This window comes from Macrobrachium rosenbergii, chromosome 57 (genome assembly GCF_040412425.1).
Source record: "Macrobrachium rosenbergii isolate ZJJX-2024 chromosome 57, ASM4041242v1, whole genome shotgun sequence".
Lineage (NCBI taxonomy): Eukaryota > Metazoa > Arthropoda > Malacostraca > Decapoda > Palaemonidae > Macrobrachium > Macrobrachium rosenbergii.
In genome coordinates, this window is record NC_089797.1 from 14,252,588 (window position 1) to 14,280,427 (window position 27,840).

General features: G+C 37.3%; 1 protein-coding gene across 10 annotated transcripts in view; it reads left to right on the forward strand.

Annotated features, from left to right (window-relative positions):
• The window catches only part of mv (lysosomal-trafficking regulator mauve), a 284,471-nt gene that overhangs the window by 48,594 nt on the left and 208,037 nt on the right, over positions 1-27,840 (forward strand). For all 10 annotated transcript variants that reach the window (XM_067101421.1, XM_067101424.1, XM_067101413.1 and 7 more), the window contains exons 5-10: positions 31-2,739; positions 4,432-4,612; positions 5,039-5,140; positions 5,279-5,439; positions 5,894-6,021; positions 6,142-6,971. In XM_067101421.1, the coding sequence (XP_066957522.1) occupies positions 31-2,739; positions 4,432-4,612; positions 5,039-5,140; positions 5,279-5,439; positions 5,894-6,021; positions 6,142-6,971 (4,111 nt within the window). The remainder of the gene's footprint in view (positions 1-30; positions 2,740-4,431; positions 4,613-5,038; positions 5,141-5,278; positions 5,440-5,893; positions 6,022-6,141; positions 6,972-27,840) is intronic.

Genomic DNA, 27,840 nt, shown 5'->3' on the forward strand with positions numbered 1-27,840 from the left:
CATTTAGTATTCCTTTGTTTTTTCTTTCAGAGCATTACAGGAATAAAGGAAATAAGTCATGTATTAGGCTTTGTCTTTAGATATATTTTCAAGAATGCCTCAGCTGAAGAGAAATGCAAATTTTGGTATGAGCACCAAAAGGACAGCACATTACCTATCAAGAAGAAGCCATTTGAAGATGCAGCAAAATTTGATGGTAATCATATAACATCTCAGCCAAGACGTCAAGAAGGAGACCAGGATGCTGCAAGTACATTCACCTTTAGATATGAACCAGCTGTCACCCTAAATTTAGAGACAATCTTTGGCACAACTGTGCATCCTTCCCACCAGAGGAATGCTTCAACTGGTCGAGGAAATCGTCCCAGTTTGTGTCTGCCAAATTCATGGTCCCAGACCTCAGGATCCAAAAGCAGCAGTGTGTCAAGTTGTCAGAGTATTAAAAGGGTTGGAAAGAGAAGACGGAAACGTCTGTCACTAACTAATCACTATATTCAGTCAGAATCGGAGGGAGAAGAGCTCCCCAAGGCCAATAAGAGTCGTAAATCTATGGTCAAATTTACTATGAACCCAAAGGACTTTGATTACTTTACCAACATTGTCTATAGCGATGACGACAAGTACCTAGAGCCGGAAACAGACCGATCCAGCAGTCGCATGAGCGGCAAGGTTTACTGCCACGAGGATGCCTTGTGCCTTTCAGTTATGGAACTTTTACAGTGCATTCTTTCTCTGCAAGCTCAAATTGCAGCTCATGAAACTGAAACCAAGCAGATCTTTTCTCCATTATTAGCTTGCAATGAAATTTTGGTATTTTGTATAGAAACCATTCCATGCATGGTAGAAGAACTGAAGACCATAGAATTTAAAGGAGAAGACTCTTTTCCTATTTATGTTCTTTTAACACAAGTTTTAAGGTTGTTGTTTTCAGCTGTACAGAAATTTCTCAAAAGTGGAGAGTGGTTGAATACTGTCATTGATCTTCAAGTAGTCCCAAAAGTAATGGGACTCATAACAGGTTTTTTAGACACCAAATTTGGGTCATCACCTAAGGCTGAAATATCAAAGTCAACCTTTGGCAAGGCATCAGTTGCTTATGAAGGTATCCTTGGTGTGATCTATACTCTTCTGTGTTGCACTTGCCTGAAAGTGGAATATAAAGATGTGCGTCACTGCCTGAGTCTTCACAAGGTATTTTTAGAAAATAATGGTCCTTTAGTAATAAAGAAAGTTATTTCTCTGAACGCCTTACTCTCTGTAAACAAAAGAGCAGATGTACTTAATTTGTTGAGCAGGTTAGTCTTATATATGAAATACTGGCGAGAAGATGTTCATCATTCAGAAAAGTGCGAGAAAAAGAGCCATCGTTTTTGTGAATATCTGTCAGTGCAGAATCATCACTTACAAGTTTTTGGGATGAGCTCTAGTATGGTGAATGCTATTGATCCTAGTGCATGCATGATTGCAAATTTTGTATGTATTTTACTGGACTCTATGTCTTATAATCATGAAGCAGATTTGTATACATTCAGTATTAAAGCACTCACAAAATGTGGTCTGTGCTGTTGCATGAATACAGGAATGATATTGAGCAGGCTCTTGCAGATGCTAACTGAAAAGCCTCGCCTGGTTGGATATGCAGCATCTTACATTGAAAATGTTGTTTGGAGAGACTTGAGTGGACTAACTGTCAGAGACCCACCAAGATGTGCATTCTGTCAGACTCCAGATTTCATGGGTGTTAGTCATCATTCTGTGACGGGGGAGTATGCTCCAGAAGAATCGTTTTCTTCAACATTCAGTGGGAGAAGTGTGCCTTCATTTCATAGCCCTTTGAACTACAACAGTCAAGGGTATGATGACAAAGGTAAAACATTATCTATATCTCACTGGGAAGGTATTTCCCAGTACAAGAAGTATTTATTCTGCCCACAGGTCAGCTCAAAGATCATGAGTCACATTATACGTCTACTCTCTCAGAGTAATACTGCAGTGAAAATTGAAATTTGTGAACATCTAATTGTTCCAACACTCAAACAAATTTGTGATCAGGGTGTAGACATCCAGCTGGAAGAAAAAGAACTCAATAGAGAAGTTCTTATTGGACTTTTTAAGTGCTTTAGGCTAACACTAGCAGAATCAAGCGACCAAAAGTTGATGAAATTTTTACAGGACCATGGTCTTACTCTTATCATGGCTAGTAAGTTAGTTCCTGGGATCAGGCATGAAGCATTTGCTTTATTATGCAACATTGTTATGAAAGAATTAAAGTCAAAGCCTGGACTGCCAGTCTTAAGTGACACTGATGAAGAGAGTAATTTCATATTTACAAAGGTATTTGAGAGAGAGATCTTAGAACATGATGAATTCTGGACAGCTTATTTCAACATGAAGGACAGAGAAATGCGACAACGGTTCTTCATTCACACTCAGCTGAGTATGGGTGAAGCTGTCATTTCTGGCTCACAGGAGTGTGTCAATAGTGGAGACGATGAAGGATACAAGACGCAGCCTGATGTTGATTTGCCAGCATATACAAATCCACCAAGAGCAACAGAAGTTCATCCAAGTGAAGCCAGTGATGATGATGATGATGATGAACCAGTTTATAGTGGACGTATTATCAGACAAGATGCAGTTGATGATTCTGAAGTGAAAGGTTCGTGTGAGTCGAGGAAAACAGAACAGTTTTCACGTCGGGAAGATTTCCTAGATCAGTACACGGATGAAAACTTTAAGGTAAGTAAATTTACAACTGAAACAGTTGATGTGTAAGTCTCAAAAATATGAAATCTAATGTGTATCTTACTGTTGAATCTGTTGATTAATAAAGTAATTCAAGGTAATATGTTTTGTAAATGAGATGTGCCTTACGTCATTATTTAATGTTTACTTTTGAGATATTAAAATTGCATATACACAGGTAACTATCCCATCTAGCAAACATTTTCATGGTCTTCCTTTTTCTTTCTTTCTTTTCCTCCAAAAACATCCAAGTTACACACCCTATTTAACAGTCTGTCATCCTCTTATTTTGTCCATGAGAACAAGCCACTGAAAGCACTTGATGTAGTTTATGACCTTTGCTAACCATAAGATCCCACACTCTTCATATAAAATTTCCTCATCCCATCTACCTTTATTGTTTAAGACACATACCTTACAATGCAAAAAATTAATTTCAACAGTGTTTTCAATATTATTGAACATTTACATTTCACTTTCTTGAAGAGTTGGTGAAAGATCCCATCATACATTTCCAGCTATTACTATTGACAGTACTCATGTCTGGTAAAAATTATATAGAGGTTCTGTTTTTTTACTGTGTTAACTTATTTTGTGGCTTACCTCTTCTCTTATCCTACCATCAGCTGGTAAATTTACTTAACAGATGCTTATACACATCAGCTGCTTACATTCTTCCACTATTCATACTTTTGTTTATTGCTTCAATCTCCTGGTTTTTATCTAACCTCATACTCTCCCATAGTAACATTCACAACTTTATCATAGATTTTTAGACATGTTTACCAGGCTGTAAAGCTGCTCTTCAGGATCACCGACTAATACTGTGTCAGCTACAATTCCATGAATTAGCACTTGTATCTCCTAAACATTTTCTGACTTTGATTTGTCCATCCATAATGAATGTTTACATTATTATTCTTAGGAAATTCTCATCTATGCCATGATTCTCTGCATCCTTTGATCTCTTAACTGTTATACGTATAGTGAGCTTTTAGGGTGGTTTGGTACTGTCTTATTGTAAACTTATCAGGTGACAAGAGTGTCATGTTGACAGCAGCAAGTACACAGACGAGATATTCTGCAGATTAGTATTTGTGGTGATCATATTTGCAGCAACACTAACACCTTACAGGCTCAGGAGTGCAACTTCTTACACTGCTGAATCATGGATGAACTCGGTGAACAGAGATCTTCTACAACCTTAGCCTACTGATACACCTATGCAGTAGGCCTGTGTGTGTTGCTTGTTGAACCCCTATACTCACACCTCTGTTTTATATGCATTCTTGTGCCTCCTGGATATTTAAGCAGTTTCTGTACAAATACCTCACTTCATCTAATAGGTCTTCCTCTTTGCATTCTTCCAAGCACTTCCAATTTTTTAACACTTTACACCCTGCGAGTCTTCCCTGTCTGTAGTGCACACCCTGCTACTTTCCTTGGTTCTCCTGTTTTTTGACTAAGTACTACTGTCATCCTTTCCATTTACTCTCAAATACCCAAATGAAAAAGGTGCTCCCATTCTTTCACCTTCCATGTTAACATTCATTGCTTCATCTTCAGGGTTCCCATGTACCTCACTCTTCACATTTACTCAAATTTTTTCCCTTAAACGTTCCTTCAAGAACTTTCACTAGTATATTTATATAATATGATGGTACAAAAGTGTTTTATTATTCGTAGAACATGGATGCCACGATCCTTGCAACTAAGTACAAAGGGTTAGGAGAGTTGTGGGTTGCAATCACACAGGTGTTACACAAGAGTTCAGAATTTCAAGCCTATTTAGCTGCATCTTCAGTTAGGTCTCTAGCTGCACCGCTGTTGATCAACATTACACAGGATCTTGCAAGAGCATCTTCAGGTAAGGAAAAAATAAGTTTTTTGAACAGCAAAATAATTTTATTTTATTTAGTTGCTACTGTAGCAAATACATTTTGTGATAATTTCATGTGCAGAATTTACTTTTGATAATTTTTTTGAAGGTGCTAAGATTGAAGTGAAGTCTATTTTTGTATGGAAAGGCATTAGTTTTGTCAGTTCATTTAAAAATTTGTTTATATTATTGATAAAACTGCAAGAATTTTGAGAAACTTTTTCTTTTATATGTTATCAGTATGAAGATCAGAAGAACTAACTTTATTCATGTCACATTATATTCAGGGCATAATTGTGAGGGAACATTTAATACCTCCTTTTTCCCTTCCCTTTGGAGGTGTTTTTGCTACAAACTTTTGTTTCCAGTTTTGATTTCTTAGGATGTTTCATACTGTAATTTTTTCTTCTCCAGGGGCTTTGAGTCTCCATAGTGTTGTTTTAGAGGAACTAGCAGTCACTTTCTCACTTGTGCATTCCTTGCTGACATTCATAATTGTGGCATATCCTTATGCAGGTACAGTAAAATGAGATGTTATAGAGTATTGTCTACTTTTGTTGTCATATTTATGATGGTTTGCTGCAACTTTAATAAAAATAGGTTTTGCCTACTTGATAGTGATTCTTACATTGTATATTTGATTTCTTCCCCAAGGATTGAATGTAGAAACCTTGCTGAATGAACTTCGTTCTCCTTTACTGAGATATTCTCCACGGACTTGTGGGGATGTGAAACAGCTAGTGTCAGTTTTGATGCAGTGCTGTGTGTTATCAGGGTCTTCCAGTTCAACCTTCTCTCTTTCTCACTCTGCCCAGGTAATTACATACTTTAATCGTGCCAGCTGAGTATGGAGAAAAATCCTTCATACAGTGACCCTGGTCAATTCCTTCAAAGGAGCTCTGTTATACTTAGCTAAACTTTGAAACAGTTTGCTTGGACATACTGTTTAGGGAATAACACAGCTTTATAGTAACCTTTAAGCATTGTAATAGCGGTATAGTACAAGGCATGTAACTAAGGTGACACTGAAAAGCATTACTGTAATCTTTTGTTGACTTCATAATAGTTAAGTGTTCCATTTGCTTGATCCAAGCATAGATTATTGCAAGAGAATACAAAATATTGATAGGTAATATTCATCAATATTTATTTGGGAACAAAGTACAGTAATGATATATTGAGACTGTTTTACATAATATTTCCAGAATATACAAAGTAGAACACATGAAATCTGTACATATACATGAAATACTCCTCATTTTATTTTAGCATGTCCTGGAAGTGTTGGATGAAGACACAACTGGGCCTACAGCTGAGCCAGACCATGCAGAGGACACTGATGGCTATGAGGCTGATACTGAGCAGTTAGCAAATGAAACCTACCCAACTTCTGCAAGGTAGGTTGAAATGTTTTTTGTTTTGTGATAGAGTTTTTTAAGTTTTTGTTCCTAGACACATCTTCAAAATGCTTGATGACAGTTTTACAGGAATTGCATCTATTGTTTTATTTTTTGCAGGTCATCTCGACGGGAGGAAGATCTTGAGTGTCCTGAGCTTGTTTTGCTTGCTTTAGATTTGATCATAAATCACCATGTCAAGTTCCTTGAAACAAAGGAAGAAGGGAGTGATGATATGAAGGATTGGCCAAAAACAAAGTGGGAATATATGAAACCAGATTCATTAAAGCCAGAATCTGGTGATTTTGAAAAGAGTAGTGTAACATCTCCAGTCCTCACTGAAGGGGAGGTTGGGGAAGGTATGAAGCATACTGACAGCGGTTTGGAAACATCAATAAGTGCCAAAAGCAAGAAGGAAACATTAAATCGAACTGAGTCAGTTGAGAGTAACACTTCCACTTCATCTGTATATCACAGTATCGAAGATGATATATTTGACATGGGAGAGAGTGGTTGTAAAGAGAACTTAGAGCCTGATGCAAAAAATAGTGTACCCAGTGAGTGCAGTGCCAAAGGGAAGCCAAGTATGCAAAATACTTCATCTACAAACTCATATGATGACACTTCGTCACAAAATTCGGACAATTCTCAATTAAAAGTGCAATCAAGGTTGCCCGATGCAAAGAGTGTTTTCGATAATGAACCAAAAGTGAAACCCCAGCGTCAGGAATCAGCATTGATTGCATCTTCCTCAGTTATGTCTTCCTCAGGATTGTGTTGTGAGAGTGAAATGTCTCATAGTGCCTCTTTGACTCAGTGCGTTCATGCTTTGTTAGTTTTGTGCAAATCTTCACCAACAATTTGTCGAAGACTTCATTCGCTTGGTTTCCTGTCCAACTTGCTTAATGGATTTACAGATCTTATAGCAGCAAACAACATTACTTACCAAGGTATGTCTTGATCCATTTTTTGATATCTTGTAAGCATGATGGAGCAGGTGAGCCATAATTTTCTGTTACTATATTGCTAACATTTATTATTTGTATTATGATTTGTAAGGGGAAGGTAAGTTTAGTGGTTATGGCTTACAGCCGTATTTTGCTTTTTTTGGTGGGTCAGTTTTTTGTAACCTTCATTTTACAGTAGTTTTTAGAGGAGTTTATAATTTCAACTGATTTTATAACATAAATGTCAATTTCAGCAGTTAACAGTCTAGAAAATCAGATTACAATAGAAAGTTTATGCTGTGTGGAAGTGTAATGGAGGAAAGAAGGGATGAAGAGCAGTTACTCAGAGTAATCACAGATATGGAGGTAGCAGGATGATGATCTCTAAAAACCAGAGAGAAGGCCATAGATAGAGACCTAATCTAGACCAGATAGAAAATTATGCAAAAACTTGACAAAATTAAAGAGAGTATTCATTTAGTATCCATCCCTGAAAAGGGAAAATCTCATGTAAACTTTGTTGAGCGGATGGGCTTTGAAATGATGGCAGCAGTGTGCTTAAAGCAATCAGTTATTGAGTGTTCACGAGAAAATTAGCCATTGATCCCTGACGTATGGAAATAAAGAATTTTGTAGTGATGGAACAGAAATATGAATTTTCATGCAGAGATTAAAGCTTGTAGAATAGTGATTGGTGCCAATTCATGAGTTAATATGAGAAGTGTAGTAGCAGTTTTTTAGTACTGATGTTTTGCTGTCATACTATTGTTTCAAAATTGCAAGGATAGAATGACTAGGGAACTCAGAAATTGGATAAAAGGGAGTATGTAATAGTGAAGTTAGTGTAGAATGGATTTTTCTTGTTGCTGATTCCATCGAGAGTGGTGAGAGGGAAGAGAAGTTGCAGGGACTGATAAGGGATTTAAAAGCATTTCGGAAAGAAGAAAGTTAATGATAGTTAGATTCCAGGTAGATTGATTGTTGGATGTGAAAAATGTAGTAGGTTGATGTCTATACATATCAGTAAATAATGTAGATATTTAATGAATGAGGAGAAACTTGATTGTGAATCAGAGAAGTTGAGATAAAGAAAGCAACAGGAATTGTGCAGAATGGTACCACTTAGGTTGCAGGCTGGCAGCACTTAGTGTGCATTGCATACTGTATATGACTATTGCTGAAAAATAAAAGATGAAGAATAAGGAATTGAAAGGAAAGGAAGAGTTGAGGAAATCAGTCTTGTTTAGATAATTATATCGGAAATTATAGAGCACAAATCATTGGAGCAAAGAGAATGGACAGCATAATGTTGTTGATCTAATGGATTTTAAGATAAGTAAAGTGGACCCCATCCATTTACAGTTCCAAATTCGCAGCTTCACCTATTCGCGGATTTCTCTGTGAAATATAGGATATGCACACATTATTCACAGAAAATTTGCTTATTCGCAGTATTTTTCATAGAGAAATATTCATGTCAATTTCTCTTGCTGAAATAGTGCTGTAGTATGTGTGATGAATGTTTTAAGTGTTTTGTGAAATGTCATTAGGCTTCAAATCCCTGTTCGTGGACAGTGTTTCGATAATAGTGAATTTTTGGGATTTTTGATGATTTTTCTTATTTTGTATTGCGCTCTTCAGAATCAGTCAGAGTTTCTAGTGTTATTAAAAATTATTATTACTTTTTTTACGGGCTGCTTGAGGAGCAAGAGCCTGTGCAAGCACAAGGCTGGCTCAATTTAAAACAACAAAAATTATAAGTTTGATTTCGGAAAGATTGAATGTTGACCAGTAGTTACTGAAGTCATTTTTATTAATAGGGATTTTTATATTTGTTTCTTTATTTACATATGAAAGTAGTTAGATATTGTGTGTGTGTGTTTGTGGGGTTTGCTAATTATTTTGGTAGTGATGAAACAAGTATAATGTCATGGACATGGTTTAAAGTAAGGGTAAAAATGCATTTTTGCTTTTTCGCGTAATTGGGAAAGCGACTAGAGTGATCAAAAGTGCACGAGTCTTGTTAAGATAAGCAAATGAGTAGAAGTATTTGCAGTGGAAAAGGCCGATAAGATAATAGTCCATGCCTGAAGGGAGTGAAATAGATACTGGGCAAAATAGAGACCAAAGGGGAACCATAATATAATCAAAAGTTGAACCTGCATCGAGGTCTTTGGATGGACAAAATATTGAAAGAATGTTATGCGTTAAACTCTCCCTTGCTTAGATCCTTTAGACATTACAAGACTACCATTTCTCTAGTTCAGCATCCATCTCTCATTCACCCCAGATGCAGTCACTCTTTCCATTTAATTATTTATAATGAAAGAGACATTGTAATGGCATTATTTAAGATTCTTTGCAGCGTCCTTGCGGCCCCTAGCTGCAGCCTCTTTCCTCTTAATTTAGGCTACCTCTTTTCATATTCTTTTTCTTCCGTCGTACTTTCCACACTCCCAACAGTTGTTTCATAGTGCGACGACGATATTTCCTCCTGTTACACCTTTAAAACATTTTTACTCCCAGTTTCCCTTTCAGCACAGAATGGCTTTATAGCTCCCAGCGCTTGGCGTTTGGACAAAATTTTGCATCCATTACAACTAGAAAGAAAGAGAATTGATATAACAATTCTTCATCTAGGTAACCTGTATACCAAGTATGTCAAAAGCGTCGCTGGCAGTCCAGCTTAGGGAAGGAATGTATTTGTAACGAGACGGAAACTGGGAGGACGGTCTGTAAATATCCCGCAAGCAGCAAATCTTCATTTCATGGCTTGGAGCGCGACCACAAATTTGGCTACCCTGTCTGGCGATGGCACCTGACACCCGCTAGGATATACGAGACACCTGTCTGCCTGCGGTCATTGAATCGTGCCGGTGGTTTTTAGATTGATTCCAGCAGTCTCTCTCTCTCTCTCTCTCTCTCTCTCTCTCTCTCTCTCTCTCTCTCTCTCTCTCTCTCTCTCTCTCTCTCTCTCGCACGCTAGACATTTTTCAGTCTACCACATTTTGCAGTTTAACTTGTCACAGATGCAAAGCGTGTATTTTTGTTCCGACGGTGATGATTCTTTTTGCATGGTTTGGTATTGTAAGTTGTGTCTTTCTTTAGTGATTCCTTTATAGGAGTATCTTAAAGTTTTAAATATATACGTACATTATATATCACACACACACACACACACATATACACATGTGTATATATATATATATATATATATATATATATATGTATATATATATGTATATGTATATATATATATATACTGTATATGTATATGTATGTATATATATATATATATATATATATATATATATATATATATATATATATATTGTATGTATAACCCTCCCTGTACAGAAAAATACCAGGTTGTCCAAGTGATAAATATGCATCCTTATTTATGCTTCATTCTGTGATGCACTTAGCAGTAAGAGAAGAGTAATGTTATTAATGATACATTATAAAGGTTGTAGCTCATGGCTCATGCTCCATTGAGAGCTCAGCTAAGCTTTAAGATGAATATTTTGGATTTGAGAGAGTTGACTTTGTCTTTGCGATGATGTAAAGTAGTCACATGAATTGTAAATAACCACAGCAATGATGAGTAAAGCAGAGGTGTTTCATTTTTAAATAGCTTTCAATTGCGGCCGTACAGGAGTAGTGCCTACAGTGCACCTCACTCGGTGCACTGTACGCATTGCTTGAGGTTCCCTGCTACGTCCCTTTCGGCCCCTAACATACACCCCTTTCATAACTTTTACTGTATCTCCGTTCATATTATCTTTCTTCCATCCTACTTAGGCGTTAATAAGCTAGGTGTTGCGACGCCAACTTTAAGCAGTCGTAAATCAATCAAATTTTCCTTCACGTCTTCTCTTAACAATTGTTTAAACGTTATTGTCACCCCTGGATGACCTCATGGGTCTCAGTGTTTGGTCTTAGGTTAAATTTTATATTCCTGTTCCAATAGTATTGATCAAAATTACCAATTTCTTTTTGTGGCTTTTTCTTTCGATGAAAGTTTTGGAATCTACAAAAAAAAAAAATGGAAGGTATATTCAGATTTCGTGTCCAGGGGTAATGCGTATGTTGAAGAGGATACGGGAAAGAACAACACGGTCTTCGTATGTTCCTGAAAAAAATAATGTTCGAAAAATTTCTGGTGGTCGACATTTTTTCCAAACAGGATCTGTGCTTTAGGGAGTCCGGTTGGTCTGTTTGTGCCTGCGTTTTATAATTGCAATTCAGTACCCCTTGTAGAAGGCAGACCGGTTACGTTACGTAGTGTAGAGGCGCAAATTTTTAAGAACGAAATACGGGAAGATCTTTGTGAATGTATCACTGCTGGTAAAGTGATAAAAAGTAAGAGCAATAACACGTCCGTTATGAATTTTTCTAGGTGGAAAAGACTAATTAAAATTTCGGCCTTCAATTGAAATATTATTTTAGGACTGGAAAGATGAGATAGAAAACAATCATTCCAAATTGTTAGATTACCGAAGCTGACGTTTCGCCGTCGGATTTTTCCAAGATGAAAATGATTAATTGAATTTTTAGCCCTCAATTGAAGTATTATTTTAGGACTGAAAAATGAGATAGAAAACGATCATTCCGACGCAGATTTAAATCACTAAATTACTGAGACTGGCGATGTATTTTGACAGGTTTGATTTTGATCATAGAATTACGGCTTGTAGATTATGCAGTATCTTGGTCACTTGACAAGGAAAGGGATGTGTAACACGCATGCTCAAGCGTGTAGTTTGTACCAAGGTCCTGTGCCCGTAGACCTCGTGTGTACCATATTCTGTGTCGTATCTTGGAGTTGCGTTTCATTTGAACCTTTGAAGTGCTGAAGCTCGGTGCACCTGGTTTTCTCCTTTAGTGATTTATCTCTCTCTCTCTCTCTCTCTCTCTCTCTCTCTCTCTCTCTCTCTCTCTCTCTCTCTCTCTCTCTCTCTCACACACACACACACACACACACACACACACACACACACACACACACACACACACACACACACACACACACATTCGCTGTATTGCATGTTTTATAATTCTTGCCATTTATTGTACTATATATTCCTAGTATTATTGTTTTAGAATTCATTGATAATTTTGTCTCGTTATCAACAGTCCCATGCGTTTTATGGATTTCTATATATATATATATATATATATATATATATATATATATATATATATATATATATATATATATATATATATATATATATATATTAGTAAGTCTGTTAAAAGCAAAATTAGCTAAAGCACTTTGTTACGATGGACGAGGATGGATCTATTTCAGCTCTAGTGAATAATATCCGAATTGTGAGTATGAGCTGAAATAGAATTATCCGGTATGTCGTTCTTCGTGGCCTTGCGGTTTAAAGTTTTCTTTTTTTAGCCTCGTGTGTGGGGTTTGAATCTTACCCCAAAAAGGTTAAATGATTTCTGTTTATTTGGGATGAATCTTACCTACTGTTAAAGTTAGCTTATATCTCCGCGCCGATGGAAACTAACTTTAACAGTGGGTAAGTATCCAAATAATAGATTATATTATGGAAAATTATATTTTTATATATTCCCCGATTTGGGTTGAGAGTTGACTATAGCAGTAATTATTATTAAGAATGTGAATTGTCGTAAAGACCCAGCTAAAGTTATGGAACAGCAATCACAACGAGACAAAAAAAAAATATAAGATACTGAAGATTGCAAACAGCGCAGGGGAAATAAAAAGCTGCACAGTAATAATAATAATAATAATAATAATAATAATAATAATAATAATATCTCGGGAGAAGACCCTCATTGAGGTAAACCTTGTTGAAAAGAATGCACTAGGCGCCTCCGTCGGTCAGCCGGACTCCCAGCCAATAGGAGAGCTTCCTGACTATGACCATCCAGTCAAAAATCGCTCCCCTCTTTGTAAACCGGTCTTCGTACACAAATTCCATGTATGATATCCTAGTACCATTCACCCTTTGTAAGTGGCAGCGTGGACTACCGAAACGTAGGGATATAATAAATGAACTTCGGACAGCTGCCTAGTTGAGGAGGAGTATTATAGTTCTCATCGGCACACACACACACACACACACACACACACACACACACACACACACACACACACACACACACACACACACACTGCTATTCTTTTCAACGAATAATGATAATAGTGATAATAATAAATTAGTAATGACGGCGATGGTAATAGTAAACTCAAAGTGGCTGTATTGTACAGAAGAGTCCTAATATAGCAAATTCATAAACAACAGGACAAAGGTATGTCTAACTACGGTTGACCTTCATTAATTAATAATGCAATCATGGTAACAGTAGCGCAGGTCTGGCATCATGGTGAAGATGATGAATAAAAGGGGAAAAAAGCGCTGATAAAAATCAAAGCAATCCGAGTTAGACATAAAGTCCGAAAACCTGGCAGAGGACTTTATTCGGAACGTCATTGGTAATAAGTGAATGAGGAGAGTCGAAAAAGGTAAAAAATTACAGACTCGTTAAAAACACACACACACACACACACACACACACACACACACACACACACACACAACACACACACACACACACACCAGACCAGAGACCACCGCCATCAACACGAGAATCTAGTTTTGCCATCTCTTTCACAGCCGCGATATTCTTTTGGCTTCGCTGTTTTACATTAGCAGGATGAACTATGCGGGGTTTTCTCTGAATATCTTACTAGAACGGTGGCGAGGTTGGTTTGTTAGTCCCCTAGTAATGTGAGTATGGGCAGCAGTAATAAGCCCGTAGGTGGGTAGTGCCCTCAGTGGACCTCATGCGGTGCACTATAGACATCATTCAAGGTTCTTTGCAGCGTCTCATGGGCCTCTAGCTGCAACCCCTTTCATTCCTTTTACGCTATTTCTGTTCATATTTTCTTTCTTCCATCTTTCTTACCACCTTCGTCTAACACTTGTTTCATAGTGCAACTGCGAGCTTTTCCTCCTGTTACACCTCTAAAGCCTCCTTTGCTCTGAACTTCTTCCATCCATCTTACTTTCCACTCTCTTCTAACAATTGTTTCATAGTGCATATAAGAGCTTTTCCTCCTGTTACACCTCTAAAGCCTCCTTTACTCTCAACTTCAGCGCTGAATGACCTCATAGGTCCCAGCCCTTGACCTGTGGCCTAAATTTTATATTCCATTCCAATAATGGGGGTATGGGCAACGGTTATAAGTCCCGTTCTCTTGGGTAAAGCTCGCCCATATTGAGCATCCATGGACGCCATAACTTTATTGCGGAGTCAGCAACATTCTGATTTCCAGGTGACAGAGAACTAATTTCTTCAAACTCCCCGTCGTTCAAAGCTTACGGTTATCTTTGTGCATTGTGAACTGTATCCCTTAGGTCCTTCGTTATAGTCTGTCCCAGATAAGGCGGGTAATTAAAGAAACGATTCCAATGCGCGGATCCTTGGCGTGTCTTGAGCGATAGAATTTTCCTTGTTAATTCTATCAAGTTCACATGCGTATTTAAGGCAGGAATCGATAGGATGCTGGTGCCCTGCATTTTGCCCTGGGGGATGGGGTTGATAGAGGAACCAGTAGAGAACGAGTTCAGTGTAATGTAATGTAAAGATAGACATAATAAGATAATGCCACTTTGTCGGAGTCTTAATAGCATGGTGTCCCATTTGATTAAGGATTGCTGCGTGGAGAATCAGTAATATGCCAGTTGAATGTAAAGGTTTACTTTATCTGTTAAGCTCCAGAAATTTTCATAGTCTCTGTCAAATGCTTACCTCGCACCAACTGAACGCAGGAAATCAGTAGAGAGCTAGAAAATGAAAAGTACGTCGTTCTCTTTAGTATGAGTATATAGATGGAGCTGTTCCCGTAGAGTGGGTGATGCCGTCAGTGCACCTCTTGTGGTGCACTGTAAGCATTACTTAGGGTTCTTTGCAGCATCCCCTCGGCCTCAAGCTGGAACCTCTTTTATTTTATTTATTTATTTATTTTTTTGCTGTACCTCCATTCATAATCTCTTTCTTCCATCTTACTTCCCACCCTCTTCTAACAGTTGATTCATAGTGCAGTTGCGTGTTTTCCTCTTGTTAAACCTATCGTGTAATAAAATAAAATTAAAGGTTAAATTATCATATTCGTTTTGCATATAAGATAACCGTTAAAAAACAATCAAGATTTAAGCAAAAAAATCAATTTTAAAATTGGAAATGTTCATTTTGCAAAATTTGTTATTGTTTACCAAAAGGAGAATATATTAAGTGTTGTAATTTTATAAACATATGTAATAAGCTTATTCATTCCAATTTCAAACGTTTTTAACTGTCAACGTTTCAGCGCCGAACGACTCTCCTCTTATATAGCTGCAGCTGTGGTCTGGTAAAACTAAGGTATACTTGTTGGTTGAGCCCCCTCATTTTTGTTCCTTTGGGACTGGAGCATTAATGTCTTTCAAGTGTTGGTAATCTCACTCATTTATGAGGACATGGCGTCTGTTTTTAATTGCCGCTCAATAATGTGACAGTGTCTCTGAGTATATTTTAACTAGACTCCTTTCTGTTCCATTATTATTGCATTGTGACTTCTCGGGGTACCATTTGCCCCCGTAAAAAAAGGAAAAAAGTTAAAAATGCAATGAAGTTTCTCCGGCGTGATTGAGTTTTCTGTACAGCGTATAATCAATGCCACCAAAAATAGATCCATCTTTCGGTGGTCTCGGTATAATGCTCTATAAGCCGCGGCCCATGAAACTTTAACCACCGCCCGGTGGAGGCCGGTCTTATATAGTTGCCAGACTCACGATTATGGCTAACTTTAACCTTAAATAAGATAAAAAAAACTACCGAGGCTAGAGGGCTGCAATTTGGTATGTTTGATGATTGGAGGGTGGATGATCAACATACCAATTTGCAGCCCTCTAGCCTCAGTAGTTTTTAAGATCTGAGGGCGGACAGAAAAAAGTGCGGACGGACAGAAAACGAAAATCCTAGGTAATGAGCAAGGGTCTTTTGAGCTGTCTTTTCAGCCCAGCATACACTGTTATAAAAATGACCATGTTTGTGCTCGATTGCAGAAATTCACTTCTAATATTTGTGAAGAATTTCCTCGAATTTCCCGAGTGCTGGTTAGTTTGTCCAGTAAAGCCTGTTGCAAAGTATGGCATTTGCCGTTTTACCATCGACCAAATTTTAGATTTGGGTTAACTTTTAAGGTCATAGCTTTTATAATGCTGATTATACACACACTCATGCATTTATATATAAACATATATATATACTCTATATAATTAATGATGATTTTTTCACGAAATCATATTATCTCTGTCTGTTTCCCATGTACTGGTTAGTTTTCCAGTAAAATTATTGTTAAGTATAGCATTTGCAGGTTGACCTGTTGGCCAAATTTTATTTTTGGTATTCCTTTTACAGACCATTGCTTTCTAGAGAATATATATATATATATATATATATATATATATATATATATATATATATATATATATATATATATATATATATATATAAATATATTTATATATATAAATTTTATATATAAATATATATATGTAAATATATTTATCTATCTATCTATCTATCTATCTATCATACATACACACATACATACATATACATATAAATTTTCTCTTGTGTACTTATCCATTGCCGCTTTTAAAACCAACTGAAGTCGGGGAATCCACAGTCATTAAGTGAATGGGTTAATATTTCCACTATGGAGTATTGTCGGAGTATTACGAAGGAAAGACAGCGCCATGCCTCTAATATCCAAGTAATAATGACGAGAGAGGGTACGTCTGTTGATCCCGAAACCACCTGATCGGGTTTCATCCCCGTGTCACGCATAGCACGTGTCTCGGTCTGTGTCTGTGACTGCCATCATTCTTGCTTGACGAATCGACGTTATATTAGAGTGAGCTAGACGTTTCCTGTATACGACTACTACTACTACTACTACTAAATTAAGTATACCTTAGTTTTACCAGACCACTGAGCTGATTAACAGCTCTCCTAGGGCTGGCCCGAAGGATTAGACTTATTTGACGTGGCTAAGAACCAATTGGTTACTTAGCAACGGGACCTACAGCTTATTGTGGAATCCGAACCTCGTTATAGCGAGAAATGAATTTCTATCACCAGAAACAAATTCCTCTAACTCTTCATCAGCCGGCCGGGGGAATTGAACTCCGGCCCATCGAGTGAGTCAGCAGCTCTACCGGCTCACCCAACAAAGAGCTACTACATTATTATTATTATTATTATTATTATTATTATTATTATTATTATTATTATTATTATTATTATTATTATTATATTCCGAAGATGATCTCTACTCGTGGAACAAGCCCACTGGCGCCAGTGACTTAAAATTGGACCTTTCAGAGAATTTGGTGTTCATTTGAAAGAGGCAACAGAAGGTAATAGGAAATACAGAAAGAGATCACTTATTTTAAAGGAAAAAAATAAATTAAATTAATAAATAAATATATAGAAATCGAAGTACATTATAAAATACAAGGATAGTCTCTTTAGGGTGCTAATGCATCGCATCCTCGCTTAAACTTTTTGGGTTCCAATTGTACAACATCCTCAGTAGGGATACTGTTCCATAGTCCAGCGGTGTGTTAGGAATAAAGGACCTCTGGAACCAAGAAGTTCGAAAATGAGGCACAGTTATTGCATATTGGTGGTGCTGCTGCTGTGCAGCAAATCTGGTGGCTGTGGGCAGACTGTGGGCAGGGAGTTGCAACGTTTCTTTCTGAGGGCGAAAATATAAGTTTACTATAGTCAAGCAGTACAAGCAGTTGGTTCTTGCAGTTGCTGTTTCCTGTGTTTGAAGAGGATAACTTTTATGTATGCTGTAAGCCCTTTTAGCCTAAGCTAAAATGAAGTGACAAAATAGTTATTGGTATTACAAAGGTAACAGTCTCTGGGCAGTTTTTTCTCCAATATACACAGTAAAGGATTTCGTGTTTCTTTGATTCGTTCTGGAGTCTTTCCCTCGTCAGCCTGTCGGTTTCTCTATTGCCACCTTACTGTCGCCTTTTGGAGTAGTTGTAAGGTAAGGGCTAGCTTTACTGTGCTCTTTTCAGTCATATTGTTCTTGATATTCCACGGCACTTTGCATAATGACTTCAGTTTTTCTTGTTTAGCTTTATTGTTATACTCTTTCCTCTGAAAACGCATTTCTTTCATTTTTATCTGTGGTAGACAACATAGTATCTTCCTTTTTTCTTTGTGTATCGATGTTCCTCAGAGTTCTGTACACTCTCCTAGGCTCGCGTTCGATTCTCCGGCCGGCCAATGAAGAATTAGAGGAATTTATTTCTGGTGATGGAAATTCATTTCTCGGTATAATGTGGTTCGGATTCCACAATAAGCTGTAGGTCCCGTTGCTAGTTAGCCAGTTGGTTCTTAGCCACGTAAAATAAGTCTCATCCTTCGGGCCAGCCCTAGGAGAGCTGTTAATCAGCTCATTGGTTTGGTTAAACTAAGGTATACTTTTTTCATGTCAATCTTTTTCACTATTTTAATAATCTTCATTACAGATCTTTCTGGTGAAATTGTTATTGAGCATCGAGTATCCCCCTTCAGCAAATAGTTTGTAGAGATCGTGTTCAAATTGTCAAACATATCTGAAAAAAAATTAGACATTTCGTGTAGATGCTAAGTTGCTGTTGTTCCAGTAGAAAAGAAATCAGGCATTTTATGTAGGTGCTGTAAGTTCCTCCTTTAATTCTAGAAGTGTGTTGTGAACATTGAGAGCAAGATTTCGGTTGTTTTTGAGAAGTACTGGACAATACATATTGAAACATGATCCAGTCTTGATATGAAAACTAGTGGGGAACATAAGCTAAGGGAAAAATTCATGTGACTTCTTTCTTCTGTTGCCAAAGGCATTTACACAGAACATGATTGGCCCATCTAAAGAGAGGAGTCCCCGTAGGGGGGTAGTGCCGTCAATGCACCCCTTGCGGTGCGCTGTAGGCATTGCTTAAGTTTCTTTGCAGCGTGCCTCCGGCCCCTAGCTTCAACCCCTATCGTTCCTTTTACTGTAACTCCTTTCATATTCTCTTTCGTTCATCTTACTCTCTACCTTCTAACAATTGATTCATGGTGCAACTGCGAGGTTTTCTTCCGGTTGCACCTTTTTGACTTTTACTGTCAAATTCCGTTTCAACGCTGAATGACCTCATTGGTTCCAGTGCTTGGCCTTTGCCCTAAATTCTATGTTCAATTCAATCCAAAGAGAGCGGTAATGGTCTATAGTGCAGGAAGTGTGTGGCAAATCATAGAAATCGGGATTGACTGTTTAACAAACGCGGGACGTGTATCACGCGCTGACTGAGAGATATAATGTCAAACATTGCAGGAGGAGATGTAGAGGATTTGAAACAGAACTGACCATGGACACTAATTCTGAGTGACTGCAAGTAAAATGTGGTTTCGTAACTATTGTCTGAGAAATAGAACATTACAAAATCGTGACCTTACTAAATGTCTGATGTGTTAACCTAGGGTGAAACTTGGTTGGCTGAACACGGTAAGTTTGAAGCATTGTAGAAAATACAGTGGAGAAATTTGGCGTGATCGTCTGTGATGTTAGGGAAAGGATGAAATGAAACAGTTGTAATTAAATGAAGATACGGGTGAGTGTTTGATTTTAGGAAACAAGTGATAGGCTGGATATATTGAACCTCAACGTCCGAGTTTGAAGCGTAGGATTTGGAAGAAGACCTAATATTGATACAGTTATCTGATATAAATCAGTGTGGAAATGCGTTCCCATTAAAAAGAGCAGTACACCAGCAAAAACAGGATTGGCAGCACTTACAGATAAACGAACCGGCATTGTTTTTTGAGGTGCAACCCTGCAGTGCGTATTCTTTGATGCAGTGGGTCTAGATTCCAATAAAGTAAGTAAGCTGGCCGTGTTTGGAGTATTCATATCCTGTTTGCGGTGGTGTTTAGTGCCCTGTGTCGCTACTCTCTCTGGGATGGATTTGAAGGCTATTCACTTGATTATTGACATTGCCTATATGCGCCTTTTCTCTTTACCTTTATAGGTTTGCTGCAAGGTCTCTCTCTCTCTCTCTCTCTCTCTCTCTCTCTCTCTCTCTCTCTCTCTCTCTCTCTCTCTCTCTCTCTCTCTTATTAATTATTTTGGCATCAGGTCATTTGAGCCGGACGAGAGACTCCCTTCTCTCAGGCTGTGCCATGTAATATCCAGCAGATCACCTCCTTTCACGTTTGCCAAATGAAAATTGATAGTCTTCGGTTGTCATCGCTTTTCTTTCCCTCTACTATCAGACCTTGGAGTCTACCTTGGTTCCTTTTACACCATGTGGTCACAGGCGACTCATAGGCCTACCGTTAGGCATTTGTTTTTTATTTAAGTCGGCAGACAAACGCTGCGCGCGCAGTACTAAGAAAGCGTAGGTTTGCATCCCAGAAAAATACTAATTACTGTAGTTTGAATTCGATATTTTATCTGAAACGTAAGACAAAAAACTGCAGTGCAAAAGTTTCAGTTATGGATGCTTAAAGATTCAAGAGATGGACAGCTGATTTATTATACTATCTCCTCTTTATGGTTTTCAGCAGAACGGTTTCTTACTTTTTTTTTTGCTTAATTGTCATGCGGTTATGCATTGCTCATGAAAGATGGTGGAGGGAAGCGACGGATGTCTGCATAATTTACGCCGCAAGATCGTTATGGCCCTCCTGTTCTGTCGGGCTGGCGGTGGTCACTGTAATCATACTCATAATTACATTGATTTATATTTACGTATAAGTGCATTATTGATGTATGGATGAGGTTATTAGACATGTATGGTTTCTTAATTGTAATTAGATCCAGTGGTCGGGTTTTAGATTTGCTTTTAAAAACCAAAGGTCGTCATCCAGTTGACCATTTATTGATTGGTGTGTTATTTAGTTGTTAACCGCTGATTGGTGGTCAGGTTGTTATGCATCTCTTCATTCACTTGTGGGCGCCAGTTAATGAATGATGAAGGCACGCCAATATCGTTTAACGGCACGCTTAACCTAACCTGATTCGTTGGGGCCAGGGTTTTTAGGATTTTAGTATTCATTGTTGATTTAGAGGCTTGACTCAATTTTTAGTTGTTTGTCCGTCCGCACTTTGTTCGGTCCGCAGTTTTTCTGTCCGCCCCCAGATCTTAAAAACTAGTGAGGCTAGAGGGCTGCAAATTGGTGTTGATCATCCACCCTTCAATTATCAAACATACAAAATTGCAGCCCTCTAGCCTCAGTAGTTTTTATTTTATTTAAGGTTAAAGCTAGCCACAATCGTGTTTCTGGCAGCGATACAGGATAGGCCACCACCGGGCCGTGGTTAAAATTTCGTGGGCCGCGGTTCATGCAGCATCATACCGAGACCACCGAAAGATAGATCTGTTTTTCGGTGGCCTTGATTATACGTTGTACAGAAAACTCGATTGCGCCGAAGAAACTTTCGTGCATTTTTTATTTTTTTATAGACTTTAGACTGAATCTGTCGCTGTTGGTTTATTTATAAAGTAGTCTGATTCTTAATATGATGGAAATGAGAATTCACTGTAGTCCTTCCTTCCAAGAGCCATGTTTCAGTGATTAAAGAATCTGCAAGCTAAATAATATCCGCTATTATTTGCGTCAAAAGGTTTAGTTACATCGCATTGTTGACGATTTCTAAGCTGCTCAAGTTATTGCGCTAAATTTCGGTTATTTTTGTGTTCTTACATTTTTTTTATTCCAGCTGTGAACCCCTTAAGGGGTGTTAGTGCTGTCAGTGCGCCTCACGCGGGCACTTTAGGGACTTGAGTTTCTTTGCAGCATTCCTTCGGCCCCTAGCTGCAACCTCTCTCGTTCATTTTACTGTACCTTCGTTCATGTTCTCTTCCATCTTACTTTCCATCCTCTCTCAACAATTGTTTCAACATTTTCAGCACTGGATGACCTTATAGGTCTCAGCTCTCGGCCATAGGCCCAAGGTTTATATCCAGTTCCAATTCCACTGTGAATTTTCCCTGTGAATCAACTTGAAAAGGTTTTGTCTTCCGTGTGTCTCGGTTTTTGCTAAAAAAAAAACAAAAGTTTCATTCCATGGGTGTTTGTGACCAGAATGGTGTGTATGAATTACCTGTCAGTTTTTATAATGAGATAATAGTCCCAAAAGCCGCAGCAGTTTCTGAGCTTTGTCAATGTCATGTCATAAATTACCGGGCTGTCACTGACAGCGGAGTTTGCTCACCTTCGTCTTGTGACTGATTAGGACTTTTTTGGGTAACGTCGCGGGAGTGAATGAGCTCATTTAATGGCATTTACTCAGGGGAATGTAAAGCATGAAGGAGAGAAAGAAGGTACCGGTAGTTGTGATGTTACTGTTAAAGCATGATGCTTTACGGAGTCAAGATATGTTTTTTCATAAGGCATGTGACAGAATAAGCAAAAAATGAAACCAGTTTTTTCATAATGCACAGAACAGGAAAGGAAAAAGTGAGGCAAATTTCTTTTCCAAAAGGCACTAAATAGAAAATGGGAAAATGAAGCAAAATTTTTCATAAGGCACTAAACAGAAAAAGAAAAAAATAAAGCAGTTTTTTTTTTTTCCAAAATGAACTGAACACAAAGTGCAAAAATGAAGCAACATTTTTCATATGGCACTAAGCAGAAAAAGAAACAATCAAGCAAATTTCTTTTCCAATAGGTACTAAATAGTAAAGAGAAAATGAAGCCAGTTTTTTTTTTCATAATGCAAAGAACAGGAAAATAAAAATGACGCAAATTTCTTTCCCAAAAGGCATTAAATAAAAGAGAGAAAATGAAGCCAGTTTTTTCATCATACACTAAACAAAAAAATGAAGCAAAATTTTTTCCATGAGGCACTAAACAGAAAATGGTTAAAATAAAGCCAAATTTTTCATAAGACACTAAACAAAAAGAAAACGAACCAAAATTTTATTCCATAAAGCGCTAAACGAAAAAAAGAAAAAAAAGGCACTAAACAGAAAAAATGAAGCAAAATTTCTTCCCTATAAGGCATTAAACAAAAAAGAAGTGTGTAAATTCCTTTCCATAAGGCACTAAATAAAAAAAAAGGAGCAAAATTCTTTTTCATAAGGCACTAAATAGGAAAGGGAAAAATGAAGCCAAATACTGGATTCATAATTTGTAAGTGTTTGGGTAATCAAATTGGAAAGTGCTGTTGTTGATTTCTGAGCACCGGTTTAACTTATAATAGAATCAGTATAATCCAGAATTGAATAATTTAATAATGAATGATTTAATAATGATTCTATTATAGAATTATCAAATTATTGTTTAATAGAATTGTTTGATAATGAATATGTCTGCCATTGAATTACATTGTAGACAATGAACCCAGTGCTATTTGATGTAAATAGTCTCTGCGAAGTTATGAAGGCGACCCCCTTCCCCCCACACCCACCCGCCTAGCGTGACAGTGTAAACCCCCCCCCCATCACTTCCATGCAAGCCGCCAGCTAAGATTGGGGTGGTTTCCTGCTTGGCTGATGCAGAATTTTAATTGAGGCCGCTAATGGGTGGGTTTAGTCAACATTATAAATCATATTTTTGTTTGCTTTAAGTAATGACGTGTTAGGGTAATTTCTTGACGTAATGAGACTTGGTTTGCATAAAATTCTGCTTTGTTGCTTGGTCTCTCTTTTTTATAGCTGTGTAAAAGAAATTGTTAAATATTGTTAAAATGGTTTCTTACCTCAAAAATTATACATACACATATATTTATATATATTATGAAATTTTTGTCACACCGTGATTTATATACAGTACAATCGTGAAGCTACAAATGTCGTTGAATATCCAATTTACTCTGCTTCAGTGATAATTCCCCATCGGGGATATTCCCGAAGTTGCGTCAATTTGGTTATTAAACGACATTTTTAGCTTCATGACATATTTATTACAATACACACACATTACACACACACACACACACACACACACACACATATATATATATATATATATGTATATGTGTATATATATATATATATATATATGTGTGTGTGTGTGTAATGTATGATTATATATGTATATTTATAATATATATACATATAAGTTATATACATATATTTATAATATATATACATATATAATATATACTGTGTATATATTATATATAATTATATTATATATATTTAATTATGTATGTATGTGTGTTGGATAAGGGAAGGATTCCATAGAGATAGATAAGAGGATTCTTCTTCTTATGTATAAAGGTGGTAGAGGAGAGTGGAAGAATGGTAGGAGAGTGAAATACGCAGTATATGGGGAACTATTTATAGGAGGATTAAGTTGATGAAGCCAGGTAACAAAGAGCGATAAGCGAAACAGAAAGGTATGGATTCATACGAGAAATGTGATGTGTGCTTGTTGTTAATTATGAAATTGTTTTGTGAACAGTATGAGACCTTTGAGAAAAAAGCTGTATGTGGCTTATATTGAATTTAAATTACTCGATAAATGTGGTCAGTTACGTTCCAGTACATTTGAATTGATTTTATTTGCTTATAATAAGCTTGCTTGTTTCTGTATATTTAAATTGCCAAGAATTGTTAATTTCTTTACGTCTCATTCTTTTTGTCAAGTAATGACTCAGCAAAATTTTGCCACATCTGAAGCAAAATACGTCATATTTTTTTACTAGTGATATTGCGTGACCTAATGAGGTATACCAGAAGACGCGCCAGAATATCTTTCACGAGCTTTTAAATAGCTAACGTTGAACATTCCCTTATGGATGCAATGTATTTTTGAATTTTACCGAGTCAAAATGGGAAAAAGCACGTTAAACGAAGAAGAAGAAGAAGAAGAAGGTGTAGTTGATCGTCATGATTTTGCGTTTGTGGTTCTCTGAGTGCGCTCCGGCGATTTTGTGTGCGTGTTAAGACTGCGCCTGAATGTTTGAAACAATTATATATGGTTGTTCCTCTGAGATAATGAAGAGCAGCCAAAAAATTGTGAAGCCAAAGATTGTAAAGTTTTTAATGACCCGTAATGATGCTGGCGAAGGATTTGGGTTAGCGAATTTTGAACACGTGAGTGGAGACGTTGACATCTTTAGCGGATCCAGGAAAAGTTCATTGGGGCGCCACCAATTTTCATATGACAACACACACACATTTATATATTTTTATAGTAGATTTTTTTCTTTTTCCCATTTTTATATTTCTCATTTATGTTATCTAAATCTTCAATATTATTATTTTGTCATTTTTCAATGGGGGCACGTGCCCAGGTGCCCCCCCTTCCCTGGATCCGCTAGTGATTGACATCAGATGTTGGGATGTTCGAAGCTTGATATAGTTGCGTTTCTATGGTACTGAACATTTCTGCATTAAGATTTTATCTGACGGTTTTAATATTTTGACACCGTAACTTGGTTTTTGTGATGCCATTCTTATGTTTCTTAATTATAGTTTGGAAAAGTTTTACAGGAACCACGGCTTGTATTTTGATCGTACAATTTTTCATGTTTTTATTTCCGAAGCGAATGTTAATTATAAGTATGTCAGTTCGTAGACAGTGGTTGTCATGACGTGATTTGATGTTTTATTTATGGGAGTTAGACATAATATAATTGTTTGCCATCTATTGACCTGGTGGGAGAATGCTGAATTGCCGCAATCATGCCTCGCAGAGATCTTTATTTTAGCTTAATCCTTAGTCAGGGTCGCTGTTTTTAGAGAGCCCTTTGTGTGTGTTTCTATCGTGTGTCCTCGTGTCGTCTATTTCTTTGTCTCTCATGCCCTCTCAAGATACAGTCCTTCATTCCTCTCTCCCCAGTTCCTCATTGGACGGGTTGGTATCGTTCTCGGCTGGCACTCTGCTGGGCCCGCGTTCGATTCTCCGACCGGCCAATGAAGAATTAGTGGAATTTATTTCTGGTGACAGAAATTCATTTCTCGTCAAAATGTGGTTCGGATTCCACAATAAGCTGTAGGCCCCGTTGCTAGGTAACCAATTGGTTCTTAGCCACGTAAAATAAATCTAATCCTTCGGACCAGCCCTATCTAGGAGAGCTGTTAATCAGCTCAGTGGTCTGGTTAAAGTAAGATATACTTAACTTGACCCTTCTCCCCCCTTGGGTCCCCAGCGCCTCCATTTTCATGATCTCTCCTGCAACATGCCGCTGTTCATCTCCCATCCTCATCATGTGCCCAAACCATCTCAGTTTTGGCTTTTGGGCTTTCCTAACTCGTGGCCATATGTATGCCTTCTTGTTGGTCCCCGTAGGCGGGTAGTGCCGTCATTGTACATCACGCGGTGCACTGCAGGCATTGTTTAAGACTCTTTGCAGCGTTCGTTCGGTCCCAGGCCACAACCCCTTTCATTTCTTTTCATATTCTTTTTCTTCCATCTTACTCTATATCCTCTCCTAACAATTATTTCATAGTGCAGCTGCGAGGTTTTCCTCCTGTTACACCTTTCAAACCTTCTGCTCTCAGTTTTACTTTCAGCCCTGAATGACTTCAAATGGTGATCATTTTCTGACAGTAACTGGATATTTATTTATGCCTCTTAAGAGAAAGACTTTTTACTTTTATATATGTAGACGTTGACATTGGAAAATGTTATTTGTTTCTTTCAGAACTGGTTTATGCACTGATAAAAGTAAACTCTCTCTCTCTCTCTCTCTCTCTCTCTCTCTCTCTCTCTCTCTCTCTCTCTCTCTCTCTCTCTCTCTTCTGATTTCAGATAAATACCATATTCTTTGAAAGCTTGAATTTCAAGTCAATGGTTCCTGTGGGCTTGTTCTGTATGAATAGGGTTCATCATCTGAATAATAATAATAATAATATATATATTATTAAAATAATGTAAAAATAATAACAACAACAACCACCGCCAACAAATATCTTCTTTAAAACTGGTTTGCTTGTCATTCAGAGGAAGTCTCTCTTGCAATAACGTTGATTTCTAATGCCTATGTAAAAGTTTGGATGGTTAAGCTAGTACATCATCGTTGTGGTTGAGTGGATGCATAATGAATTCATTTAGGTTCCAGTGGGTCGAAGAGTGGGAAATACACACTGCATCTAGTTCAGTGGTCCTGTGGAAAAAATGTACCTTCGGTGGATTTAGTTCAGCGGCTGCCTTGGCTTTCTAAATCCCAGAATTGAAATATGATTTTTTTTTTGAAAGTTATGATATTACATGTCTTATTCTTGTTTCTGTTGTAGCTAGTTTATAATATACGTGTGGAGTTTAGCCCTTCAAGATTTTCTTTTCCCTTCAATCTTTCAAGTCTTCAGCTGAAAATTCTTGTGGACTAAGTCGGCAGACTATAAACCCCAAGGGGGCTCCGAAGGGAAATCAGGCTGCAGAGCGAGAGAAGTTGTATGAAAAGATGATAAATACGTAAATGCATATGAGGGAATGGTAAATAAAAACTTTTACTTTACCTTGTAAATTTATATTGCATTAGATAATATATATATAGGTTATATATAGTATAATATATATATATATATATATATATATATATATATATATATATATATATATATATATATATATATATATATATATATATATATATATATATATATATATTTATTTATAAAATTTATATATATTTGTTTTTTTAAAGTTGGCTATTTTAAAGTTTAATTATAGGAAGCAGTATTTTAATTGTTTAAATTTACAATCATACCAAACGGACCACCGTCACCTTTGAAATAAGCCCAAATCGCTCGCTCCTAGTGGTATAGCAGACTGTTTGATCGGCAAAGACATTTTGGGGTCATAGTATCTGGAAAATCAAAACGACTGCTTTGGGTGCCGTAGT